The sequence below is a fragment of the Stegodyphus dumicola genome, chromosome 10, assembly GCF_044657685.1.
Source record: "Stegodyphus dumicola isolate Sdum_Otavi_A_Nest chromosome 10, ASM4465768v1".
Taxonomy (NCBI): Eukaryota; Metazoa; Arthropoda; class Arachnida; order Araneae; family Eresidae; genus Stegodyphus; species Stegodyphus dumicola.
In genome coordinates this window covers 79,838,599-79,866,562 of record NC_140777.1, presented here as the reverse complement: position 1 = coordinate 79,866,562, position 27,964 = coordinate 79,838,599, and the positions used below count along the sequence as shown (strand labels likewise).

The window sequence follows — 27,964 nt, the reverse complement described above, 5'->3', positions numbered from 1 at the left end:
ATCATAACAATAGTTAACAACCACAGGATTGTCCAGAAGTTCCTGTTTATCATAAAATGCCCTAGATAGGCGGCAATAAAAATCACAAAGAAGATCCTCTATTCTTAACACTTTACGAATTTGGCTATTCCGAATGTAACAGGGGGCATTACATATCATACGCAATACCCCGTTTTGGGCAGCTTGTAACTGCCTTCTCAAACTTTTGCACGAGTATGCCCAGACGAGGCATGCATAACTAAGAATTGGTTTTGTAAATGAGCAACTTATTATCAATAGATGGTTTTGTAAATGAGCAACTTATTATCAATAGATAGAACACTGTTTCGAGCAATTAAGGGGAAGAGTGAAGCTTTACTAGCTCGAAACTTCCTGAGAATATATGTAACGTGTGGGTTCCATGTAAGAGATTTACTGAAGATCACCCCAAGATAAGGGACCTGCTTGACCCAGGGAATGTTCACACCATACATTTGCACGTGAGTCGAGAAATTATTCTTAGTAGTAAACAGTATGGCCTGTGTCTTGTCGATATTCACTTTGACTTTCCATTTGGTCAGCCAAGTCTCTAGCGAGTGGATGTGGTGTTGTAGCTGTTGTATTGCTGAACTAACAAATGCACTTTGCGTAAGGATCGCTGTGTCGTCTGCATACATGGATAGTGTTGTGTTGTGTGTAATGGGGATGTCGTTTACGTAAATATTGAATAGGGTAGGGCACAGAAGGAATCCCCGTGGAACACCAGCCTGTATAGGCCGGTTTGTGATAATGAACCAGAAACATGAAAGACAAAGTGTCTACCGGTTAGGTAGGATTTAATTATGTTTGTGATGTAGCCTGGGAGTCCCAAGTTGTGTAATTTGTATATGAGGGCATCCAGCCATACTCTATCGAAGGCCTTGGCGACATCTAAGAAAAGTCCACCAGTGACACGATGTTGTTGCATCCAACTGCTTATTAACTCAACAACTCTGTAGAGTTGATGCGTTGTCGAGTGCTAACGCCTGAACCCAAACTGATAGGGTATGAGGATCTTCTGCTCATCCAGGAAGATGTTTAGTCTATGGAGAATAACTGCTTCCACGATTTTGCTAATTGAGCTTAGCAAACTGATTGGTCGGTAACTCTCAGGAGCAGTCGCAGGCTTGTTGGGCTTTAGCAGAGGGACAATCTTGGCAGCTTTCCAACAGGTTGGGAAGTATTGCCATCGTAGTATGATATTCACTAACTTGGTGAAGTAGAGTATTATCTTGACAGGGAAGTGCTTGATCATCTCATTTGCGACCCCATCTACTCCAAGGCTCTTCCTTTTTGCAATTCGCATGATATAGAGACAGACCTCCGATGGCATGGCTGAGATAATGTTGTGTGTGCATGGCTGTGTTGTAAAATTGGAGTGGAAGTCAGCAATAAGCTGTTCAGTGTCTGAGTCTGAAATGTTTTTAATGCAGAACTGAGATTCCAGATGCTGAGCTAAAAGTTCTGCTTTCTCAGTTCTGGTGTAATGGATCCGTTGAGGGCCGTGAAGGGGCGGAATGGCGTTATAGTATTTTTTGTACCTCTTCACTGCTTTCCATAAGGAGTTATCCTCTGCAAAAAGAGATCTGAGGTAGTTAGTCCAGTGATCTTGTGAGAGTTTATTTGTAAGAAACTTGACCGCTTCGCACAGGCGATTGAAGTTCCTTTTATCATCACGGTGTCTGGTACGTTGATACGCTCTTCTTGCAGCATTTCTCTCTTTAATCAATAATCTGAGCTCTTGAGGCTTCTGTTTCATACCAGGTTTAACTTCAACTTGTGCTTTCTCATAAGCATTTTGTATATTTTCAGTGAGGTCCTTGACCAAACTATCAATGTCACTCCCCTTGTGTATCGTGGGTAAAGTGTACTGGGTGTTGGAGAGGGCTTTGTCAAAAGCCTGCCAGTCTGTACAAAAGGCCCTGGTGTCTGATGCAGTATATCTGCTGAGGTCCAGAATAATCCTAACAGGATTGTGATCACTTGAAAGTTCGTCCAGTACGGAAATATCCAGTGGAGAACTGGTGTTCCGCAACAGGAAAAAATCAATAATTGCGGTGGACCCTACCTTTCCTTAGTATCTAAGCTTAATTTTTCGCCCATTGGTGCAGAACGACTTAGCGGGTGCAAAACAAAACATCTGTTTACTTTGTGCAAGGAAGTTAGAATAGAAGGAGGGAGGGTTCGCAGTTTCCTCCACTCTCGGGGAATGAAACTCTACCGAACAAGTGGCGTCCATGTTTGTAACTTCAAAACATTGCATTACTGCAGTGAAACGTACGTGTTTTCAAGATGTTCCGTGCATGTATTTTCCAGTAAAAATATGTTAAATTTATAATAAAATGCTTCGCTATTGTTCGTTTTTTGTTTTAAAGTTATAAAGATGATATCCGTAATTTACTACGTACAGAAAAGCATTAAGAAATAGTTCGAAATCTAAATGCATGTGCATAACATTAAAGCCTTTAAAAAGGATGTTTCTGCATATTTCAAGAATTTGTTTAGGTTTTATTAGCAACCTATTGGGTGTACGTTCCAATTTTTCCTTTGAGAAGTGATATTTCTGATTTATTCACAATAGTGTAATTTATTAAAGAATCATTTAAAATAATTTAACCTGAAATTAATAGCAGATAATCATCTAAAAATGTAGTCACAGGTTGCATTTTTTTTAAATGAAAGTTTTAAATAAATCCTTTTTATAACCAAAAACCTTATAACAACAAGAGAATAAATATTAATAAAATAAAACAGATTTATGTGATTTCAGTTCATGCGCGTTTCGTATATATGAATCTCAAAGAAAATCTTGTCTTATTGGCTTAGTATCGTTTCGTCCTTTCTCATTTCCTCCCCAGCTCGAAAAAGTGTTATTTCGCTGCCTTCCCCCACCAATTCCCTCTTTCCCGTTTCATCCGTTGTTTGAAAAATAGGTGTTTACTTTACGATAAGGCGAACGTCTGTTTACTTCAATTAAAATGGTTTAGAAGAGATGACTGTTTCTACTTCGACTTAGCTTTTGATTTTTTAATAGTATTTAATATTTTATGCAGACAAATTATGTTGAGCAGAATAATGAATTTCAGACGTGTTCAAAAGGTATGTATCTGAATATAATAACATTTTTGTTGTATAGTATCCATTTTTTTAATTTCGCACATTTCTAAAGCAACAGAAGTACGTTATCACTATTTTGGCACAAACATCAAAAACATGTATAATTAAGATTAATGTTACATTCCTTATTGAAAGTAATGGGTCCTCATTAAATGCAACCATTCATGCTTTTAGAGGATTTTACATGTGGTGGTCTTAAAAAGATGATGTTCACTACCAATGTTTGTTTATGTTCCCAAAAATAGAGATCTCTTAAAAGGTGACCTCTTAGAGATGTCGTAAATAGATGATTTGCTATAATTATTTTCTGATAGATAATGGAATTAATGTAATTTAATGTCAATAACTCGAGGAAGCAAGTTTAAATACGGTGCAACAAAAATACAGAAGTATTTTAAATGACGAAAATATTCATATTTTGTCAATGTCAAATTTAAAAAAGAATTAATTTTGGACAAATTATGAAATCTAACTTTTAATGTCGTCTTAGTTTTATACTTGTTATGAGAAAATAAAAATACAAGAAGTTTGAGTCTCGTAGGACAAAGATTGACCAGGAAACTTAGTTTCAAAATTTGCAATGTTTGATGCCATTCGTAACTTGCCTTCGGGTATCGCTTAATTGAGTTAGAATAATTCGAGGAAATAAGTTTAAATGAAGTGCAGAAAAAATAGCATAATTTAAATAGTCGTAGAAGGAAGTCATGCGGAATCCATATCAAATTTTCACTTTTTCATAATGACCATAAAACTTTCCCAAATACAAATACAGAAACTGGGAGACCGCATTAAAGATTAGCTTTCGTTATTTGTCCGTTATTCGTTATTTCGTTTGCTGCTTCCCCCATTCCCTTCATCAGAACCGCTAATGACGAAAGGGTGAAATTTCCCCGATTCATCCCCCCTCCAAAAACTCCTTATTGAGACTGTTATTTGTTGAGACAAGGAATGCTATATTATAAATGTCAACTTGCTTTTTACACTTAACAATAAAATCGATAAAAACATTCGCAAATGTATAGGTTAAGTAAGAATAAGAACTTCAAAGAAATTTAGAAATCTATAAAAGGTAAGGAAAGTTTTATGTTACTTTATTAGAGATAATAGTGAAGCACTAAATATTTCAATGTGTTATTTCATAATGCTATGAGTATACCTTTATTCATTTAAGAAATGGCCCACCAGCGGTCGAGCGGTAAAATCGCTGAACACTGGTAGTTCCGACCTGAGTTCGATCTCAGGCAAACGGGTTGGCTTCATAAGCGTTTCGTGGTTTTTTTCCCGTACCAGCTTACAAGCCAGCTTACCACGTACCATACGAGCCAGCTTTCCTAAGAAAGTGCTCTACGAAGGCATTTTTCCTTTTAGGCACATAGCCCCAGTGTGTTTTGTCATAATCAACTAAACCAAATCATTTAAGAAATATATCAGTTGATCACTGCTCAGTGTACATCTGCTGTGTGCTTATAAAAACACTTTGTAAAGACGTTTCCACTATTTTGCTAATAATTCTGGAAGGCTCATAGAGTCCGAAATCGTGTTACACTAACATCCGAAATTATGTTACACTAGCTAACAGAGAACTTAAGTCTGCTTAATACAACAAAAATCTGCTTGACTTGCTTTCGTGTCTTTGGGAAACGTAAGTATATGCAGAAATAAATATTAAAATCTATCACGTATATTTGTAAGGATGTAAAGCATACTGTTTTGGTTCACGATAATGATAAATATGCATCATGTTACGACAGTTTTAAAAGATCACAAATAACTATACATATGCTAGACTTCTAACAAAATTTCTGTTATAATATGAATATGTACTTATTATTATATGAGTCGTAAAACGGCCCACCAGCGGCCGAGCGGTAAAGTCGCTGAACAGTGGTAGGTCGGTCCGAGGTTCGAATCTCACAAACGGTCCGGCTGCATGGGTGTTTTCGTGGTTTTCCCCATGTGTAACGTGTATACGAGCCAGTTTCCCTTAGAAAGTCCTCCACGAAGGCATCCCCCCTTATGCAGATAGCCATAGTGTGCCTTGCCATAATTAAATACACCCATACACACATGAGTCGTAAAATTCAGTATTCGTCATTTTTAGATTCTAGGTATATGACATTTTTTTTTTAAATTTTCGTTTTGTTTTTAAAAATTAATTCACTTTATAGCTTTTCTTCAATTTATTATAAAGGAATAGGAGTTTAAATTTTGATTTATATATAATATGATATAATTTCATCATTCATTAATAATATTTTATGTATAACAAAAAATTATCATTAATGTTCAAAATTTAAATTTTTTAATGATTTGTCTTACATTTGTTGTATATTTGTTAAATGCATAGCTAAATATTTCAATTATACACAATAAAGATTATGCAGAAAAAAATTCAGCTGGCATGATAGCTAATTGCGAAAGAAAAGTTAGAGTCTTATTGCTCTTAACTCTTAGTACAAGCAGCCATTTTTAAATTGACGTTAAAATAAATTTATTCTATGGTCTATTAGAAAATAATTATACTGAATCATTTATTGACGACTTCTAAGAGGTCGCTTTCTGAAAGAAACCTGTATTTTTGAGAACATAAACATACGTTGATATTGAACATCACTTTTTTAAGATGCCAGAGCAAATGCACAGAGCTCCAAAAATCCTCTAAAAGCATAGACGGTCACGTTTTAAAAGGCTGACTACTTTTAATAAAGCTTGTATATTAATGTTCATTATACATTTCTCACATTTTACTTTCTTTCAAAACAGCGATGCTGTGGTTCAATTGCTTTAGAACTATGTGAAACTAATAAAATGGGCCATATGTTATAAAAACCTAATTATATTCAGATACACACCTTTTGAACATGTTTCAAATCTATTATTCTAATCAGAATACTTTGTCTACAGAAAACATTGAATCAATATTAGAAATCAAAAGCTAAGTGAGATTAAAGTAGGAAGAGTCACATCGTCTAACCCATTTTAATTGAAGTAAACATGTGCTTACTTTATCGTAAAGTGAACACCCGATTTTCAAACAGCGAATGAAAAAAAAAAAAAAAGAGCCCACCAGAGCTCGAGCGGTAAAGTCGCTGAGCACTAATAGTTCGGTCCGGGGTTCAATTCCCGGCTAACGGCTAGCTGCACGGGCGTTTTCATTGTTATTCCTGTGTGTAACTTGCATATGAGTCAGTTCCCTTTAAAAAATCCTACACGAAGGCCTCCCTCCCCGTAGGCAATAGCCCTAGTGTGCTTTGCTGTAACCGAATAAACCGAAACCGAAAAAAAAAAAAAAAAAAGGAATTGGTGGTGGAAGGCAGCTACGAAACGTCGTTTTAGAAGAATGGGCTACATAACCAAATTTCTATCTGTACTCTGGTAAACAGTACATTATTTGCCCATCAAAAGCCTAAATTTAGCTAATGCTCGGCTTAGTTCTTAAATTGCAATTTTAGCCACAGCCCCCAAACAAGACGATGTTTGGTATTTTATTTCATTACTTAGTTATTCATCTTTAATTTAAGAATTAATTAAATTTTCATTTGTCTTTAAATTTTTATTGAATTATAATAATAATCATTTAATATTATAGTTGCTAATTATTTTATTACTGTAATAGTTATTTTATTTATTTATATTTATTTATTTATTTATTCATCTTTCCTGATGGCCTTCCATAGAGCTCCAGCACTTCTAATTTTAAAAATTAAGTCCTGACTACAACCAATGATTGCGAAAATAAAAGTCAAGTAACTTATTTAGTGATAATTAAATAAAATAAAAGCCAAAGCTTTTATTTTCGCCTTACTTGGCTTTTATTATATATATATATATATGTGTGTGTGTGTGTGTACTTTACATTTAATTATAAGGACATATATATATGTACTTTACATTTAATTATAATTTATTTGATATATATACACATATATACGTTTGGTAGTATTACCGATTGCAATAAAAAGGGAGGTGCACATCTAGATGTTATAACGGACCCATATACAAAATTTCAACGTTCTATAACTAACCGTTTTTGAGTTATGCAAAATGCATACATACGTACTTACACATGACGAAAAAAATCCCTTTCAAGTATCAACTTAGAGTGATAATCATTAGTCATAAGTATCAGCTTAGAGTAAATGGGATTACATTTAACAATAAGTTTTTTGAAAAAAAAAAAATTAGAGAGAGAGAGTCCTTCATTGTGTTCGTACGTACAGGCGTCAGCCCAAAAAATAATTCACATTCATTTTAATCGTCAAAAACGGATATTTCCGTTAAAATATGATACCCAAAAGTTTTCTCGATTACAGTAATTACTACCATTTAATTTGATACAAGGAAGAAAAGAACCTATATTAATGTACATATTCTTATATAAACAATACCTAAGTGCAGTATATAAATATTTCAAATCAATAAAATCTGACTATGGCACGCTCAAGGGGGAAAAAAAAAAAAAAAAAAAAAAAAGATGAATCATCTAAATTTTCAAATTACAAACATAAATAGCAATAGTAAAAAGCAAATACAAAATAACGCTTCACGCTATCAAAATTGCTCATTTTCTTAAATATCAACAACTAAATAGTATTTCAACTAAAACACATAATGTAAACAAGAGTTTGCCCGACGGCCAAAAAATATCAAAATTATCTATGAAAAATATGATCGCATTGTGACGCAACCGCATCATTCGTATTCGCATAGAAACCGCATCATTCGTATTCGTATAGCAACCGCATCATTCGTACTCGAACAAACCGCATCGTACGACAGATGCGAGTAACGAAATGAATTTGTGAGTACTGAATCGGTACTTCGAGTCAACCGATGTACCCGTTACTCAGTAACGAATACATGCGGTTTGCTCCAGCTCTAATCGTCAGCCATATTAGCAATCTTTTACCGCGTTGTTCGAAGAGGTTCTTTGAAAGTTTTTTTCAGTTCTTTTCTCTAGTTATTTAAGCAGATCATAAGATGGATGTTTCGCAAGACGATCACCGGAATTCACCCGATTCTCTTTCTGTGAGGTAAGCTTGCTTTTTTAATTCGAAAACCTATCATAGATTTTAAAAATTGATTTTGTATAGTACATTAATTTTTATTTCCAAGCTCCAAAAATATTTTGTCTCATTGTATGTCACAGCAGCTAGATTTTCATTCTTAATATATTAACTTTGCATTTTATCTCAAGCATATGAATCTCAATTTATATATTATCTTAGCATATGAATCTCAATTTATATAATTAATCATATGGCAAACAAATACTATAGCTTGTGCAGGCATATTGGTATTTCATTCCAAATTTTTTAAATGAGTTTTAAGCTTTAAAATCAACTAATAATAATATTACGACAAAACGAGCGATCAGGAATAAATTTGCCATTTATAATAATGCGGCAGCTAATGCCATGTATGATTGCATAAATTAATTTTATTAATAAATTGTATTATGCTTCAGCTTTAAATTTATGCCATAGATTACCAAATACAGTGTCTCAAAAAAGTGATGGGACACTTGTGCTTTACAAAAGGAAACTGAAATAAAATAAATTTAAAAAACATGTAAAATTTTTTGTGGGTGTGTTTCATACTTAAATTTAGTAACAATTATTACATAACATACATTTTCTCAAAATATTAAAATATTAATTTAATAAAAATACAATTGTTTAGAACGGAGCAGAAAATGGCTCACTTAAGTGATGGGACACTACGTACTATGCAACAAAAATCGTCTGAAGTAAGCAATAAAAATATCTTTTGGGGTATTTATTTTTACTCAAAAGCAATTGCCAATAATTTATAAAATCGTCTGCAGTATTTCTCTCCAGTTTGTTTTGGAATTTTTGTGTTTTTTAGCTCTGTGCAGCCATGAATGCTAAACGAAAAGAAACTGCCTGGAATTCGAAAATTAGTTATTAATTTGCATATTGAGCGTGGAAAATCTATTAGAGAAACTATTGAAACAGTTAACTTCAGTCCTTCAACAGTTTTCAATATCATTAAACGATATAAAAAGAATCATATGATTCAGGATAAAAGAAGACCTGGCCGACCATCAAAGCTAACCAATGGAAGAAAGCGAATTATCGTTCGAAATATTAAAACAAAATCCAAGAATGAGTGCTCCTAAAGTTGCTGCTGATTTACAAGCATTATATGGAGAAATTGTTAATCCTGAGACTATTAGAAAATTCGATCTGCTGGATATGACGGTAGAGCAGCCAGGAAAAAATTCTTCGTATGTGAAAAGAATAGAAAACTCAAACTGGCTTTCGCAAAATCCAACGTAAATAAGAATTCTGATTACTGGAATGAAGTTATATTTGCTGATGAGAGTAAATTTAATATATTTGGTTCTGACGGTAGAATCTTGGTGTGGAGAAAACCCAGGAAGAATTTCGCAAACAGAACTTGGTGCCAACAGTAAAACATGGTGGAGGAGGAGTTAAGGTATGGGGGTGTATGTCGTCCGCTGGAGTTGGTAATTTTGTTTTTATTGACGGTATAATGGATCAGTACAAGTATATTGATATTTTAAATCAAAATTTGAAATCTTCAGCGCGAAAATTGAAACTTCATAACGATTTTAAATTCTACCAGTACAATGACCCCAAGCACACTGCTTTGAACGTTAGACTCTGGCTGCTGTATAACTATCCTGAAATAATAAAAACACCACCACAATCTCCAGACTTAAATCCCACAGAGAATATTTGGCAAGAATTCGCAAACACACCATTTCTTCAAAATAACAACTAAATTCGGCGCTTCAAGAAGAATGGGGTAAAATCACTCCAGAAATCCCAAAAAAATTAGTCGAATCCATCTCAAGAAGATTAAATCTTGTTTTAAAAGTAAAAGGAAATCCACCAAAATATTAAAACCTTTTAAAAAGTAAATTTTTTGGATAAATATTTGATGGAAAAGTAAGTGTCCCATCACTTAAGTGAGTCATTTTTTGCTCCGTTCTAAACAGTTGTATTTTTATTAAATTAATATTTTAATGTTTTGAGAAAATTTATGTTATGTAATAATTGTTAATAAATTTAAGTATGAAACACACAAAAAATTTTTACATGTTTTTTTAATTTATTTTACTAGTTTCCTTTTGTAAAGCACAAGTGTCCCATCACTTCTGTGAGTCACTGTAGTTTATCTGAGAAAATTTATAAACTTATTTAATATTAGTGGCCACTGAAGATTATTTTTAATTTAGTATATTGATAGTTATATACAATTTTTCGTATTTTATGATTATTTTTGAAAAATTTATATTCATTATTATAAAAATATAATTTTGATTTCTCTCAATATTTGATGTTGTGTGGTGAATAACAGACTAACTCACTCTATCTTTTACTTAGCAAACAACTCAAATCCTGGTATCGCTGTTGTGTTTGTGGGACAACGTCTCGAAAAACACCAGACAGGAAATTCTTCAGATTTCCTAAGGATCCTATTAGGTAAATCATTTCTAAGTTTAAAAGAAACTAAGCTGTGATTATTATTAATATATATATATCTCAATTTTTGATAGAGAAGCAAATATTTCATGTATATGGAAAAATTTAAATAAATAGCTTGTTTTTTTTCCATTAAGTGTTCCTCATCATAAGCAAATAGTTCAGTGTTCTGTAAATATCCAAGATAACTGTGCTTGTGATACAGTTGCTCCCAAAAGTGTTCATACACTTTAAGAATTTGTAAAAAATTCGCTGTAGCCCGGAATTAAATTTGATTATAAAGCCCAATATTTTCTCATACCTCAAAGTGATTTTGAATAAAACCAAATTTTTTTCAAATTTGTTTCTTCTAATATTTTAGAAGATAATTTTTGTAATTTATGTATTACAAGCTTGAATGCTGAAGGATATCCTACAAAAACTGACAGAAATTTAACTGCATTATTTCATAATAGTGTCTGCAGATTTCTTTAAAGTGCACAAAGATTTTTGTGAGATAACTTTTTTGTTACTTTTTAATTATTAATTCCCCCCCCCCAAAAAAAAAAAGTTTTACTGTTTTCTTAAAATACTTTGATATAGTTTTGCTAAGATAAATTTATAGATATTAAAAAATTCTCACAGCACTATTTTACTGAAACTCGTAAGTGTACGAACACTTTAGGGAACCACTACATATTGGTGTGAATAAAGAAGGAAACATTTTAAAGATGCACTTTACGAACAATGTGTACTTTTTATTGGTGCCTTATCCTTTTTTAATCATATTGTTAACAAAACTGTACAAAGAAATGCTAAATTGTTTAACTAGATTCTATGACCGGTAACTACAATTTAACATAATATCTGCAAAATTATTGGTTTTCGTACATCAAAATGAAATTAGATGAAATGAAATCATTTCAGAATTTGTTACTAATGTAAAAGGAATTTTTTAATAAGGTTAAATTTCTAGTAACACTGAAAAGAGGTTCTTTTAATCAAAGAAAATAAAATTGTTTTTTGTTTTCATAGATCAAAATAATAGAGAATTAGTATAAATATGTCAGAAATGTAATAAATCATATTAAGTTCATTGTGTTATACATGAATTTTTCCTTAAATTATAATTTAATGTTCGTTCTTAAAAAATACGAGGGCTATCCAGAAAGTAGATTACGTTTTGGAATAAAAAAATAAACAAAGTATAGGAAACAAATTTTATTATATACAGATGAAAGCCACACTCAAATACTACTTTTCTACATAGTCACCATACAAATTAAGGCATTTATCGTAGCGATGTACGAGCTTGGAAATTCCTTCGTCGAAAAATTCGGCCGCCTGCGCCTTCAACCACTTCGTTACCTCTTCTTGCCTTCCATCTTGCACAAAACTTGTGGTAACCAAGCTTTTCGCTGATGATTTCGTGCAACAAACTTCGCGAAATTTGTGGAAAACTCAAAGAAAGTTCCGTTATTGTGAAATTTCGATTTTCACGAACTTTAGCATCGACTTTTTCGAGAAGTTCGGCGGTCACTATGCTGGGTCTCCCACTTCGATCTTCGTCGTGAACATTGGTTCGGCCATTTTGAAATCTTATGACCCACTGACGCACTCCACCTTCAGTGATAATGTTGTCCCCATACACTTCACGAAGCTGCCGATAGATTTCTATCGGTTTACAGTTTTTTGCAGTCAGAAACCTTATTACTGAGCGCAGCTCGCGGGATTTTCAATTAACGCAGACATTTCAAACCGTCACAGTATCTGAACGGAGCACAGCACGAACCTCTCACTAGCACGGCTAGATGCAGACTGAGCTGCGCAACGCTCTGACCCCAAGATGGCCGCGCTAGCCCCGCCCCTAGCGGACACAGACGGAAACGTAATCTACTTCCTGGATGGCCCTCGTATATAACCCTTCTCGAGATTGTGTAACTAATGTATAAGGAATGTTTTTAGTAACACTGAAAATGGATTTATTGAAATTTAAAATATAAAATGAATGTTTTTCATTTTTATAGATCAAAACAATGGGCTGTCGCATGCAGTAATCAAGACTTGTTAAATAAATCACCTACTGATTTGTATAAAACTGCAAGAATATGTTCGTCACACTTCAAGGATCATGATTACTGTTCACCAAAGATGCGATATTTACATTCCTGTGCAGTGCCTACAAAATTTGAACAAACAGGTATCTACAATTTTTTTATTGAATAGGCTTGTGTGTTTAGTACATTTCATGTTTGTACTGTAAAAGATTCTTACATATTTCTACTATATGTCTAAATTTCTTTTAATAGATATTGAAGTTTCAAAACGAATACGATTGGACTTAGGAATGTTACAAACTAACTTAAGAAAAAAATTACAGTCAGAGGAGTCTCATTCAACCGTAGAGAAATTGGCTGAAGATCTAGGCCAAACATCCTGTGATGCAGAACTAGCTGTTGAACAAGATGAAGCACTAATATGTATGGGTAAGGTTTGTACACCTAAGAGCCAAAGATAAGAAAATTAACAAACCAAGTTTCATATTTAAAAAGAAAGTATGAACGCACAAAAAAGAAGTGCTGCGTAGATGATATACTCCATATGATTCGCCCAATGGTTAAGTTTAGTGTATACAATTTTATTAACACTAGAACAGCCGAATTTCAGACTAACCGAAAACTGCCATTGGGGGTCAATTTGACCCTCATAAGAAATGTAAGTAGAAACACAGTAAATGATGAAATGATGCTAAAATGACCACACAAAAGAGTTTTTAGAGGTTTTTATTTATTTTTTATACTTTAAAATTTCTTTCTGTGCAATTAGTGCAAATTAAAATTAGCACACAATATCTTTCAATGTAAGATAACAAAAACAAAATCTATGAAAACAAGCAAAAGATACAAATGCAAAAAGTGAAAAATAGAACATATGCAAAAAAATACAAAAAAACATAAATTGGGAATAAACACACAATGTTTTCCAAAGTTTGTTATACATTACCGCAGGTGATACAACATGAACGCTTGACAGTTACAGCAACAGATTTACCACAAATTGGTTTATGGCATCCCTCACAGCTAACAACAGTCTTGTTTTGTCCCTTGCAACTTTGACATGCACATTTCTTTCGTTTAAGTGTCTGTATTTGAGCAATCGGGGGGCATCTGTTGCGTAGTGCACCAACTCGTAGTTCTTCCACGAGTGCAAGAATAAATTCTCGGCGGGAAATAGGGGTGCCCAAGGATTCTTTGAATATAATCCAAGCATTGAATGCAGCAATGTCAAGGACGTTGTAAAAAACATGTACAGGCCACCTGCGACTTCCACTACTTGTACTATATTTCCTCAGCATCTGATCTGCGACATCAATGCCACATTTTGTACTATTGTAGTAAGTGACAGTGTTTGGTTTTTTCTTTATGCTGTCGTCAACAAACACATTACCGTGCACCATGCTCAGAATCACGACATTCTCTTTACTCTTGCACCCATATATTGTGAGTGTTTTGTCTACATTTTTCTGTGCAAAAGATGAATATCGTGCCGAAGAAGTGTCACGAGCAATAGGGGGTAATTCTCGCTTATTCAGACGCATCGTCCCGAAAATTGTGGTTTTTTTTCGCAGAAAGTTCATCTGCAAGTTTCACAGAAGTAAAAAAATTGTCAGTTGTGACATTGAGTCCGGAGTTTAAATATGGTTGCAGTAATTTGAGAACTACACTTTCCCCAAGTTGTAAATTAGTTGGTCGTTTTTCATCCTTGTCCAGATAAGGATAACCATTCAAAGCATATTTGGATTTTACATCAGTTGCTAGCCAGAATTTGATGCCAAACTTGTCTGGTTTATTCGCCATGTACTGGATAAATCTACATCTTGATTTACAAGGCAACAATTGTTCATCAACGGTTAATTCTGGTTCAGGATTATTGCATAAATACCAGTTTTCCATTAGCTTGTACCAAGTTTCAGAAGCGAGAGCAAATTTGTTAGTGGCGAGATGATCAGCTCTGGTGCTTCGGACATCGAATCTGAGATACCGCATTATTTCACGGAACCGATTGCGTGACATTGTTTCTTTGAACACAGATGGTGCCCAATTCTTGTTCCACAAATCATCTGCACGAAGTTTTGAATGGCCTAGTGCTCCACGGGCATACAGGAAGGAAAAAAAGGCATCAAGGTCTTCCAGAGTAACATGCCAGTTATTATCATCTCTAAGTTGGCGTTGTGCCTCAGCAACTGTACATGATTGAACTCACCATTGATTCACTCACCATCAAACACCACACTGAAGCAGGATTTGTTCCTATATTACGACGTTAGTTCACTTGCAGTGGTTACAATATTTCGAGCTGGCGTGCGACCTGAAGTGGAAGCGGTGCTGCTAAGCTTCATAGGGGGTCCAGAGAATACTGCTGGATGAAATATACTTCTCATTACTGCTGCCAGCAACGTTGTTGCCTCGTCCTTGACCACGACAACGTCCACGTGAGCTTCCGGCTTCCCGCATAGGGATCACATTTCCAGAATTGTCCTCGACATCATTATCACTGCTTTCAGAGAGCAAAGCATTCTGTAAGTTCACATCAACGTTAAAAGCTTCATCACTGCTATCATCACCACTTATATCTGATTTCAACTGTTCAAGGAGGGCAATGCACTCTTGTGTACTCAATCCTCTTCCTCTCGGCATTGCAATGGAGAGAGAATATGCTCCATTCTGGATTTTATTTTTCTTCCCTGGGTCATCGCAATAAGAGCTGCGTGTTTCCCAATGCGCAGAAAACGAAAACGTGGCATCGGGAATTCGAAAATGGACATTCGCTTAAAAATATGTCATTTTTCTTATGAGGGTCAAAATGACCCCATTTGGCTGTTTTAGGTATATCTGCGATTATTTATTTAAATAATTAACATAGAAATATGAAAAATTGACATAGTATACTTGGAAACATTTTAGAAAAAGTAAAAAATATCAGCTTCAAAGCTCAACTGCATGTTAAAAAAAAAAACGCGGAAAATTGGAAAAAAAGGTCAAAATGACCCCAACGGCGCTTCTAGTGTTAAAGGGCAGTTAAAAGCATCCTCTGTTTCAAAGTATGGACGATGTTGGTCTCTGGAGGACAAAAACTTATGCCTCCAGGTTATACTTAATAGTCCTAAAACTTATAATGTATTAAAAGCTTTCTTACATTTACCAAGCAAACCGACACTTCTAAAAGCAATTTCAAACATTTATCTAGAACCTGGCTTCTCAGCTGGTTTACATTGCGTCTATGGAAGCTTTCATTCTTCTCCTTAGAGATTCTTTGGTACCGGTCTGTACATACTCCGTGGTCTGTACTGTGATCAGTTACAAATAAACATGCGAAAATACGAAAGGAGACTGAAACACCCGAGTTGGAATAAAAGATCTCAAGTTCAATGAAATCGTGCTCTATAAATAAATATGCGATTAAATTCCGGAGATGTTTCCGAACAAATGAATGGTTTCAAGAGGTGAAAAATAATTTATCCTTTATATCGACTACTTCGTGTTTATGAGTTCATAGTAGGTTAATTCTGAAACAAAATATGCTTATTTTTTTTAATTAAAGTTCAGAAATTATTTTTGCATCTGCATCAAAGAAGATTGATTGCCCAAATGAATTATTTTTTTTTTTTTTTATAATGAGCTGGTAGTATTTATTCCTCCATTCACATTATACTGGGAAATATTGAAAGGGTAAATGGAATCACGAGGAAATTCTGAAATAAATAAATCTTTTCAAAAGTATGTGCATCTTCTTGCGATCTAAATTGAATCTGCCATCATTACATGGTATTGGAAACTTTATAGTCATATATTTGCTACGAAATGCTTTTTCTCCTTCTCCTAATTCATTTAATTAAAATTATTGCATCAGGTATGTTTGGTATGTTTTTGGTATATTTTTACAAGTACACTTTGCTTTCATGTGCAACTTGCTTTTTTTTATTGTCATTTACTCAGATGTCAAAAATTGTTCTTAGCGTTGGAACATTTTATGATCATTTGGTAAAATTTATATATATATATTATCGCTTGTCTACTTATGGTTCTGTGTATTTGTCATGTATGCTTGATGTGAACTGCAGTTTTTTAAAAATATGCCACAGATAGTAAATTCCACCAAAAAGTTGAAACTGGGATGCAGATAATCAGAAAGTATCTGCCATGTCTTTTGAGAGAAAACCACACCTGTAGTGCCAAGAATGGGACCAATATGTTCATGCTTGTTTTTCTAGTCTTTTTGCCATTATCCAGATTGAATTATCTCTTGTGGAAAGGAAATGATTGTGTTCCTGTGTATGACATTAAAATATCTGTCTGATCAACTATCCACCAATAAGAAACTTTCCATATTTTCTGTGACAGACTTTCTGCATACAGAAGTCCTAAGCTCTGTCCTTGTACATGTTTTTTAAAAATCAGAATTCAAATGTGTAGTTCTCAAAGAAATTCTTCTCATAGGAATACATTACATTTACTGACAGTAGAACATTTAAAATATATAATTTACTTTTAGGTGAGAGCTTCCTTTTTTCATGTTTGTATTCATTACTGCATGATTTGCTATTTGAATTGCTTCAAGCTATAAGTAATTTTTGTTAATATTTTTTCAACTAATTACTGAATGCCTGTTTAGATCAACATATCAATGATGGGACAGATCGAGACGATTAAAATCGAAGACAGGACAGAAGAGGCTACTGCAAACAGATCCAAGTTGTAAATCCATCCGCATTTCAGATTCTCAGTCCTGTTGTAAAGTAACAACATAAAGTCAAAAACATTATAAGTATAAGAGTTGTAGCTCATTAGCAGCAAACATTGTTAATCTTGCAATGAATATATGAATGATGCTTCCAAACTCAGTGAATGCAAATATTTCAGTGAGCAAAGAACTAGCATTTGCGGGATGTTGATTATTGTAATTTCATTTTCATTTGTTTATGACTATGGATGAATTAAATCAATATAATTGTTGTTATCATAGGTCATACTTTTGGCATCCTTCCTATGTATCTTAACTGTTGAAAAATATATTGTCGAGATTCTGTACATTTAAAAAATATACTCCCTTTTGTATTCCTACATTTATTAATTGGAAGGAATTTCATTGGCAGAGCCGTCTAGTTTATTTACAGAAATTATATAGATATAAATAACACATTTTGTAACTTTTCTAAATTCTTATTATACAGCATGATTTAATAGCTATACAAGGTATGGGCAGAGCAGTATACAGTAATATCTGTTGCACTTTCTGAGGTCAGTGGTAGTCATACATAGCTTAATTCTTAAATTTGTTATTTATTCATAATTCGTTTAAATAATGTTATGGCAGTTTATTTCTTTCATTCTTAGTTTTGGAAGTAAAACATTTGACTTTTCTAGGCCAGAAGTTTTAGCTAATGTTCCCAAGACAACCCAGGCTTTCTTGAGGTAAGTTGGTTTAGTTCTAAAATAGATATTGGCTGATGCATGATATTGAAACTCTTACAGTTACTTAATTATGGTAAACTAATTGTGGTTCTTTTCTTCTCAGCTCTCATCCGGACATTTTAGTTGTTGACTCTGGCATAGAAGTTAGAAATACAAGCTGTCTTTTGGGGTAAATATGTATTTCTCTGTTGCAAAATTAAAATGTCATCATATTAATGCACTTCCTAACCAACACACACCGCAAGCCCTTACATCCCATAATTCAAAATTTACCACAGGCATGGCAACCAATTATGTCATAATAGAGTTTTCATAACGTTCAACTACTCAGGTTACGATAAATAAAACGACTTTGCAATATAATACAAGGGGTACCCTTCAGTCCACTCTAACCGAGAATTATATTGCAGGCTATCTTAAATGGATACTTTCTGATTTGAATATAGAGTAGAATTGCTGTGTTTAGCATATTGTTGCGTTATTTTCTTCCTTCACGTTCATACGGGGTTTGTAGATTTCGAGTGAATAATGACGACACTTGATGAAGTATCAAAACACATTTTATTTAGCCAATATTAATCAGGACAGCTCCAATAACACTTTTTACAGTCGTCGAAGATCTACTTTAAACAGGCTGGAACAATCAGTGACACAGCCTTCACACTGTCAGGCGATACCGGTGGAGACAACTTCGCTGCAAAGCTCCCGACTCTGCCGGTCTTTCTCAGAACTTCACGTAATCTCGAGACTCTCTACACTACAACTCGCGATGCACACGAGCACAGCTCCCGACTCTTCGGTTCAGTCATTCTCGGAGCTCAACACGCTCTCTCGACAATGCACTAACCGCGATATACTACGAGACTCTTGCGTTGCACTCGATGACCCAGTCGGCACTCGCTTCTTGGCTGTCAACTCGATTCACTCGCTAGACGAGACACCAACTCAATACTAACTCGCACTCTATACGAGGCACACACGCTCTCTCTCTCGACGAGGCACACTCACTGACTGTGGACCAGCAGGGTTTATATAGCTTTCGGTTTGTGTTCGAAAACATTCTCGGCTAAACCGGTAAGAACTCGTTCCAGAAGGTTCTCCATCTGTCCATGGTATATCGCCAAATGGACGATTTCTTGCCAAATGTGGCGACCCTTCCCTCCTTTGCCATTTTATGGCAACCCTAAAACAGGGTTCGTACAGTCCTTAAAAGTCCTTAATTTTGGCCAAACTTAGCAGAAGGTCCTTAATTTTAATCATCAGAAATTTCTTTCTGTTTTTATGACTGTCATTTTGAGTGTGAATTGGCGTGTTTGGGGGAATATTTTTGGCGATTCACTGATATATATGGTTATTTTTTGAATGGGTTCATGGGTTATAATTTGTTTCTATTTTTAATATAAATGATGTTTGCTTGTTTGCTTGCTTGAGTTTCTAAGCAAGAAGTGAAACATAAGCATTTTGAAATTCATTTTTTCTAATAAAGAGCTTTTAAACAATTTTTCGCTCTTGGGATGTGAATTCTTTTATTAAACGGTTCTAAATTTGGCGACTTATCAATATTTTGGCGATTTTAAGATCAGTTTCTATAAAAAAATTTTAATTCCAAGATCTGAGAATTTTTGCGACGATTTTTTTAGAAATATCATAAACATCATATATCATTATAAACATTGATAAATTTCATTAAAATAATGGTTTCAGATATGTAATATATTGTATATTACAATTATATATAAGTATATTTAAAAAATAACATTAAAATAAATCATTTTTATTTTTCTCAGTCATATAAAGTTTCATTTTGGCAACTTATTATACAATATTTTGAATCTGAAAAATAAACAAGGTATAATGCTCTAAAGCACAATTTACGAAACAGCAAAGGCAAAATTAGCTATGTAATTAATTAAAAATATCTTTTTTTTAATTTTTTCATAGTAAGAGTTTTGGCTAAAGTGCAGAATCGCCCACTTATTTGTTTGGTGCTTTTTACAAAAGTAAGAAGAATTGGATTTTTGTCAATTTTCTTTGACTTCTTAAGTGAAAATAGGTCGATGTGTACATGGATTAAGTCAAGGGAGTGCGCAATGCCATTTTTGTGCAATTCTGGGATGTTTTTAAGTGAAAATAGGTCAATGTGTACATGGATACCGAGTATGTGTAATTCTTAAAAACGTGCCAAGCAGCGGGCGATTCTGCACTTTCCCCAGAGTTTTTCCCATGTAATTGTCTCAGAATATGCATGTTTTCTCTATAAAATTGATTTTTACAATTTTTCCCCTCCTTTTTTTTTTTTTTTTTTTTTTTTTCTAAAATATTTTTGGCTTTTTGCTGTTACAGAAGTGGTAGGGATAATTTTTCTTTAGGATTTTAGACATTGCAGCTTGGAAAATTTAGAAGGATTTGAAGGCAAGATTTATAGACCCACGATTCTAGAAGAATCGAAAAATATATGACAAAATGAAAAATGTCTCCATTGTATCAACACGAAATGGATGTATTATAGAGAATGTTTGCAATGAATTTCTTACTTTTTGGAGAACGTCTGGAAGAACAATGAATACATAATATTTGAATGTTTTACTTCTGATACTAGAGTCTTAATATGTTTATGTAACCTTTTATTTTATCTACTTTTCACTAGACTCAAGCGTGGAAAATATCAAAAATGCTTCTAATCTTATCACATGAGCAGGCATTATGGAAAGGGATTTTTTTATTAATAAAGAAATTGAAAACTTATAATTTAAAAGATTCATCTAATATGTTTTAGTGCATCATACACATAGCTGGCACTAGGCATTTTCCCATCTGCTGCCTCATGACTTTCTAAATTCTGCTAGACAAGCAGTGACAACATTCAGTCTTTTGTTATGAATCATGCTGATTATGATCTTACTTCTCATTTTAACCTATGCTGTTTGAAATAAAATGTACCTGCTACTTACTAAACCACTAGACTGACTAAGTATGTGAGAAAATGAGAAATTAAAAAAAAAAAAAAAAATCAACATAAAGCTGACTGTTAGTAAAACATAAATGTCACTTATCTTCTTTCAGATATCTCCAACTATTGTAAGTGTAAAATATTTAATGCTACTTGATAAATTGCTTAACGTTTATTTTATTCTCAAACTTATTAGTAATTATGTTAATTAATTCATTAATGTTTAATTAATTTCATTAATGTTTAGTAATAATGCATACTACTTAGGAATCTATTTTATTTTTAGGATGGTATTACAAAAGTGAAATTCAGGCATAGATAATATTTTTAATTGAATTTTATTCAATTCCCATTTGCTCATAGGTTCTTAATTTTTTTCATTAATAGTCCTTAAAAGTACTTAATTTTTGGTGCAGAAATGTGTACGAACTCTGTAAAACTGCTTTGCAGGGAAGCCATCTTACTATGTCTGTACATTTCGTAACAATATTTTCGAATGTACGCATGACAATAGCTGAACTTTTGCATGCACATGCTCTTCGTGTATTTGAGTACATATGGATTTTGCTGATCAGTATTAAGTACTTGCCAAATACATTTTTTCGCCATAATGATTTGTAATGGAACAATTTAGTTGAACAACTCATTAAAAAAAATTTTTCCCTCAACAGTACAGAATGCAAAATCTCGATAATTCCAAAACTTTTATTCTTGGTGATATGATCGTTTTATGGTTTCAGATTCATCTATTATTCCTCTTAGAGGCTGGTTGTCATTCAGATAAATATTTTGTTTTTGCGAAATATTTTTTATACTCCAGATGGCAAAATGAAAATATTATTTAACAAGAGTTTACATATACAGTCAAAAGTCGTTAATTCGGACACCCATAATCCGGAATGATCTATAATCTGGACCTCAAAATTACAAACTTTCTGTGCATGTGTTGGGTTCACGCATACGCGTAATATCCCTATCACTTCTATAGATGCGTGCGCTTGCCCGGGACAATTGCGAGAAACGTGATTCTAGTAGCACGGCTTTAAGCGGCAGGCTTCCGAGAAATGTTTCGTCTAGCTAGGAGGAACGTGTCCCTGCTATGAGCAACATTTTAAAACTTTCCTGAAAATGTTCCAACTGGAGACGTGTTCCTTGAACTTTCAACCAATCAGACGAAAGTTCTGCTTCTGAAGGATCATGGGTAACTTTCAATATGGCGATAGCTTTCACTGTGAAGTGATGGACGGTGGAAATAGAGGCCGATTTAATTATTGCTGTTTTGTTGTAATACAACTTCCTGAGTCATTTTTTAAATGTTTATATATTCATTAAATATATAATCGTGGAAATTTCAGAGTTGACAGTATTTTACGACGTTCTTGCAGTTCGGATTTGTTTACAAATTGTTCATCGCCAAATTTAATTCAAGTTGAATAATTTTTTAAAATCTGTTTGTATATACGCGGCTTTTCTCCTAATTACTTATCTTTTAAATTGTTAATTGCATAATCAGTGACACATTTTAAACAGCATAAAAGATGTATAAAAAAAGAAAAACATAGCTTATGTAATAATGAGAATACTTATTAAATTTGTCTATTATTTTCATGTCATTAATGAAATACTTTTTGGATTATAAATACATTAGGAACTATACTTTTGTTGTAAATGCTACATATTGAAACATTGGAAATTTATGGATTTATTATTATGCATGATGAAAAACATTTGTATATACATTCATTAATATAAATCTTATTCATTACATTAATACTAATAAATATATATTAACAACTTCTAAACCATCGCATCTCTCTATCTGTTTGTAAATATATGACTTATTAGATGTGTATATATATATGTATGTATGAATACAAAAATGAACATTGCCAAGAAGTTTATTTGAAGTTGCTTTTAATTCAGATAACGATTATGTAATTGGCAGCAACTATAGTTATCAGTTCTTTGCAAATTATTATGGGTATGTAATAATCAGTTGAAAAATAATGAGTATTTGAGTACTAAAGAGTGTACACATTATGTTATTGGGTAAATTCATAATTATATCATACGTATGATCTACATAATAAAAACATGACTAATAAATAATAAGAAATGTAACATCATTTATAACATTTGATTACTTAAAACAGTGCACAACTGATTATCACCTTCATGTCTGTTTACATAATGAATTGCACTTTCAAATTAAGTGCACGGGCCTACTAGTGGCCGAAGGTTTGTTGAGCACTGGTAGTTCTGTCTCGGGTTAGAATGCCGCGAACGGGCTGGCTACATGACGTTTCCTTGGTTTGCCCCATTTGTAACTGGTATACGAGCCAGTTTTAAAAAATCTTCTACAAAGGGATCCCTCCTGTTGTTATCCCTCAATGCTTTGCGGTAATCACATAAAACAAACTGCGTCTACCAGCGGCCGAGCGGTAAAGTCGCTGAACACTGGTAGTTCGGTCCGAGGTGCGAATCCCGCGAACGGGCTGGCTGTATGGACGCTTTCGTGGTTTTCTCCATGTGTAACATGTATACGAGCCAGTTTCCCTTAGAAAGTCCTCCACGAAGGCATCCCTTCCCTTAGGCAGATAGCCCTAGTGTGCTTTGCTGTAATCTCAATAAACCAAACCATAAAACAAACTCATGATGTGAACACCTAATTTCTAGAGTTGGTATAATTAATGTGTTTTAGGTATATTACCGAGTGTTCTATGGGACAGTAAACAACTCGCACATGTTTGATTGCTCATGTATTCATATGCTTTATTTGATCTTCATTTTGCTGAATAGTATCTGCTGGCTGTGAGAAGGTAAATATCAGCCATATAGATTTTTGTCATAGAAGTTTTTTTTTTTTTTGTTTGTTTGTTTGTTTGTTTGAATGGACAGAACAGTAATTATGAGCTGTAAAGTTAGTCAGAAAATGCTTTCACCAGGTCACAAATTTTCCAGTGAGCCATCAAATTTTCATTGAAATGCAGACAACAGAAAATACACATAAGCGATGTGTGATAAATAGACTTATCCAGCACATATTTTTAAACTATTCTTAGTTTATACAGAATTTGGCTATTAATGATGTAATTGATTGCTATAACCAGAAGTGTGTTTATCTGTTACATGAAGTGCCAGAGTGGAGATCAAAATGATTAAATTGATAGCAATCACCTTTCTATTATCTTCCATTACTAACAATAAAGTTTAAAACGAAAAGCATGTGAGCGGTACAAAACACGAAGAAGCGAATGTCACTTGAAAGGAAACGTCATTTTCGCCAATCTGAGCGATAACTGATTCTTGTTTGGCTTTCAGCCTGTTTACCAAGTGAAGATGGTAACCCTATTTCGCCAAAGGCCGTTTCTCAGAACTGTTGCTGCAAACGTTTTGTTCCGGCAACAAACAGCTAATGTGATAACGCTTTAAGACCTTTACGGCTACGAATATGTTTGTGCGCATGCGCATGTAATGTGTAACGGAGGTAGGCTAAAATTATCTAATTCAGTTAATGTTGCAGATTGCATTGTTCCTTAATCTACGAATTGGATCCGGCTTATTATTTTTTGCAGACTGTTAGAGCAATTTCATAAAAGTAAGCTTGAACTTTCGATTATGTCAAATAGAATTTCCAATATATATTTACTAATATCTAATTTGTATCTACAAAGCGAAAGTATGTTTTGAAATCCGAAATCTGTTTATCAATTTCACTCTGCGGATTGGAAGTTGATCTGTCAGCACTATCCTTATCTTCAGGGCAGATGTTTTTATTTTATTTGGCTAATAATTCCTTACTAAGTGTAGTATTTCATCTCGATGTACTCCGTCTTTGATATAATTTAAATCAAGTTCCTCGTCATTATAATTCGCTTCGGATAGTGAAGAAAATGACCCAGAGGTTATTGAAAACAAAAACATTTTGATTGACAAATTAGTCGGTCACACAGCAATTCTCAACACAGCAATTATAGGACTTGAACAGCGGAGCTTTGTAACTAAACAAGAAATTATGTCTGTTTAATAGAATTAAAGAGAAAGTATTATCACATGAAATGAAGCAACTTACATTGAAAGAAATGTTTAATAAAGTAAACAAATAAATATTAAGCTTTTTCTTTTTGTAAATTTTGATACCCTTTAGATCATAATTGTTCTTTATTTCATAAATTACGGTTTCATATTTTTAATTTTGTAATTTCTGCATGCCATCTTACCAGATTTAAACTGATGATCTATAATCCGGAAAAATCATAAATCCGGAATCGCTGAAGCCCCGACGAGTCCGGATTAACGACTTTTGACTGTATGATGAATGAGTAATTTTCTGACACTAATGATAGTGATGATATTTCTATAAAATTGGAAAGTGATGGTTATAGCGATTCTTCTTTTACGGATATACTATAAATCACATCGTGTATGTCTTGTACATCTCGATGAACACATATTCAGATCTGAAAAACCTTTCGATTTTGCGAGAGAACCAAATATTAAGGCTGTACTCTTATATGCACCCTAAGATCACCAAATGTGGCAATATGTGTTCTGCGCTGGTTTTTGGCACAATAGCATGTTGTATGGCAACACTTTTGACATTGAAAACTCTTGCTGGAGTGGTTTAATTGCTCGCTGGTTTGTGTTGGGTTTTGAACTGGTATATGTTGCAATGATAGACGTGGTGGCAAGTTTTCAGTCGCTAATTTTAGATTGTGTGGAAATTAAATTTAGTATTAAAAAGGATGATGTTGGAGTTGTTAATGAGTCTTTTGTTCAGAGTTGTGTTTTTGGAATTGTGGGACTTTTAAAATGGAGTCCAAAATGCGGAGCTGCTATCAGAACTCGTACAAAGAAGGGCATTTCTGATAGTTCTTGTGTGGATTTGCAGTTAAATGCTTGCTGGTAAAGTATGTGGCTATCAGTGGAGTTTAAGATTTAGATTGTGGTTTTCATATAGTAAGTTAACTTTGGAGGAAGTTTTTATCATTACCTTCGAAATTTTGAATCACAGAAAGACATGTGATATAGCAAAATCGTGGCACTTTTGTTCACAGATGTTGTGTGACTGGCAAAATTTTATTAACGAATGTATTATGGTAAGTGCATTTTATTTTGTAGAATGTTATGTTCATTGTTTTTTTACTATGAATTTCTGTTGTTATTGTTGTTTTTTGAATTGTTTGTAATTTTAGTTATTTTAGCTTATTTTGTTGATTTGTGCTCAATGCCTGGATTGTGCAATTCGTAGATGTTTTTGTAAGCTTTAACAGGATGCTGTGTACATGGTATTCTTTGAAATTTATTGTTTATTTATTAAAGCAAGGTGTACGTAGTTCATAGATTCGTTCGTTGCCTAGATTGTGCGATTCGTACATGTTTTTTAAAGTTAAAACATATCGCTGTGTACATGGATTCTTGTCAAATATTTTTGGTTAGAAAGTTTACATTTTTGCTTCTTCTTTTTTTTTTTTTTTTTTTTTTTTTTTTCCCCCCTTCCCTTCAGATTTTTAGCTTAAATTGTGTGTTTAAAACATAGTTTTTCCATGTGCAAAAACTACGTTTTTGGAGACATTTTAGGCTTAAAGTTCGAAGTGTAGACAAAAAATTTAAACAGTAATACGGCAGCGTAGAAATTTGGCAACCTGTGGGTGCATATAAGAGTAGTTCCAATATTAATGTTAGAAGTGCTATCAAATGAACTGATTTTTTACTTTTTACTTTTTTTAAATAATGATGCTATAAAATGCATTGTAAAAGAAAAAAACAGTTTTGCACATAATTATCTTAAGAGTTACTAACTTCTGTCTGTTTCTTTAAAATCAGTGAAATTTTCAGACATGATACTGAAGCAAAAGAAAATATTTTGGGGTTTGATTATTTTGATGGGAATAATCAAGAAGCCTAATATTCTTTTTAAATATTGTTTCCTTTTTCATTGTTTTCGTGGTGTTTTATTTTCCCTTTATGAAAGAGATTTTTAAGAATTTTAATTTTGTTAATAAAATATAACAAAATGAAATGTATGATTGTGTGGCTATTTTTCCCATATATATTTATTTGAGGAAAGCCAAAAATGGTATTATTTTAAAGAACTTTTAAGAAAAATATAAGGATAAAATTTTTTAATTAATTATAATTACTACCTGTGTTTTCCTGTCATAATGTGCCTCAAATTATAGCAAATAGACAACAAATCTAATTCATGTGACCTTTTTTCTGAAGTTAGGCTTAGTAGTATAAATTGCTTATCCCTACAAGACATTGCATCCTGTTCATATGCCACCCTGAGGCTCTGTTCAAATGGTGGTATAAATGTCATAGAAGCATAATGATAAGGCATAAAATGTGGGGCACTGCAACTATGGAAGCAACAGTTGTGAATATGACTCAACTTTCAGTAATATACTGATAAGCCAGTGTATTATTGTTGTTAATTTATATGCTATCTGTTGCCTAAATTTCCTAAACCTAATTGCGAATGGGCTAGCTGCATGAGCATTTACGTGTTTTCCCCATGTGTAGTCTGTATACGAACCATTTCCATTAGAATGTCCTCCTCATAGGTAGATAGCCCTCGAGTGCTTTGCCATTGTCAAATAAACCAAACCTAGACCTAATTTGTAATATTTATTTATATTAATTAATTATATATATATTTTTTAGCTTGGAGTCTGATCCTCTTCAGGAGAACAGTGATGACAAATTTGTGCATCTTGGCTCACCTTTAGTTACTGAAAGGGAAGATCAACAAAGGCTAATCCATTACCATCTGGAAGAAAAATTTTCAATATGTCTTCTGTGATAATGCAGGCTAGAAGGTTAGAGCAGCATTCTCTAAATTGTAAATTTAGAGGCTCATTTGTTTTTGACAAAATGATTTGATGTGGTCTTTCACTACATATAACTATATGCAATAAAAGTTTATGTAGGGAAATGGCAACAATTTGTTC

General features: G+C 33.5%; 1 protein-coding gene across 2 annotated transcripts; it reads left to right on the top strand.

The window, feature by feature from the left end:
• The first annotated feature begins 7,947 nt into the window (after positions 1-7,947).
• On the top strand, positions 7,948-27,749 carry LOC118202126 (uncharacterized). 2 transcript variants are annotated; one of them, XM_085825128.1, is made up of 7 exons: positions 7,948-8,168; positions 10,512-10,610; positions 12,617-12,789; positions 12,899-13,080; positions 18,014-18,061; positions 18,165-18,230; positions 27,678-27,749. In XM_085825128.1, exons 1-5 carry the CDS (start codon positions 8,116-8,118, stop codon positions 18,029-18,031), a joined length of 525 nt encoding a protein of 174 aa, XP_085681254.1. In that variant the 5' UTR covers positions 7,948-8,115; the 3' UTR covers positions 18,032-18,061; positions 18,165-18,230; positions 27,678-27,749. The 2 variants fall into 2 exon arrangements, with proteins under 2 accessions (XP_085681254.1, XP_085681255.1); XM_085825129.1 differs by having other exon boundaries at positions 7,951-8,168; positions 12,899-13,075.
• Positions 27,750-27,964: the final 215 nt, after the last annotated feature.

Excerpts from the sequence above, each read along its gene's own strand:
- LOC118202126 (XM_085825128.1), top strand. The coding sequence starts at position 8,116 with ATGGATGTTTCGCAAGACGATCACCGGAATTCACCCGATTCTCTTTCT. Across the intron at positions 10,611-12,616 it reads TTTCCTAAGGATCCTATTAG|ATCAAAACAATGGGCTGTCG; the intron begins GTAAATCATTTC and ends TCATTTTTATAG. Across the intron at positions 12,790-12,898 it reads TACAAAATTTGAACAAACAG|ATATTGAAGTTTCAAAACGA; the intron begins GTATCTACAATT and ends TTCTTTTAATAG.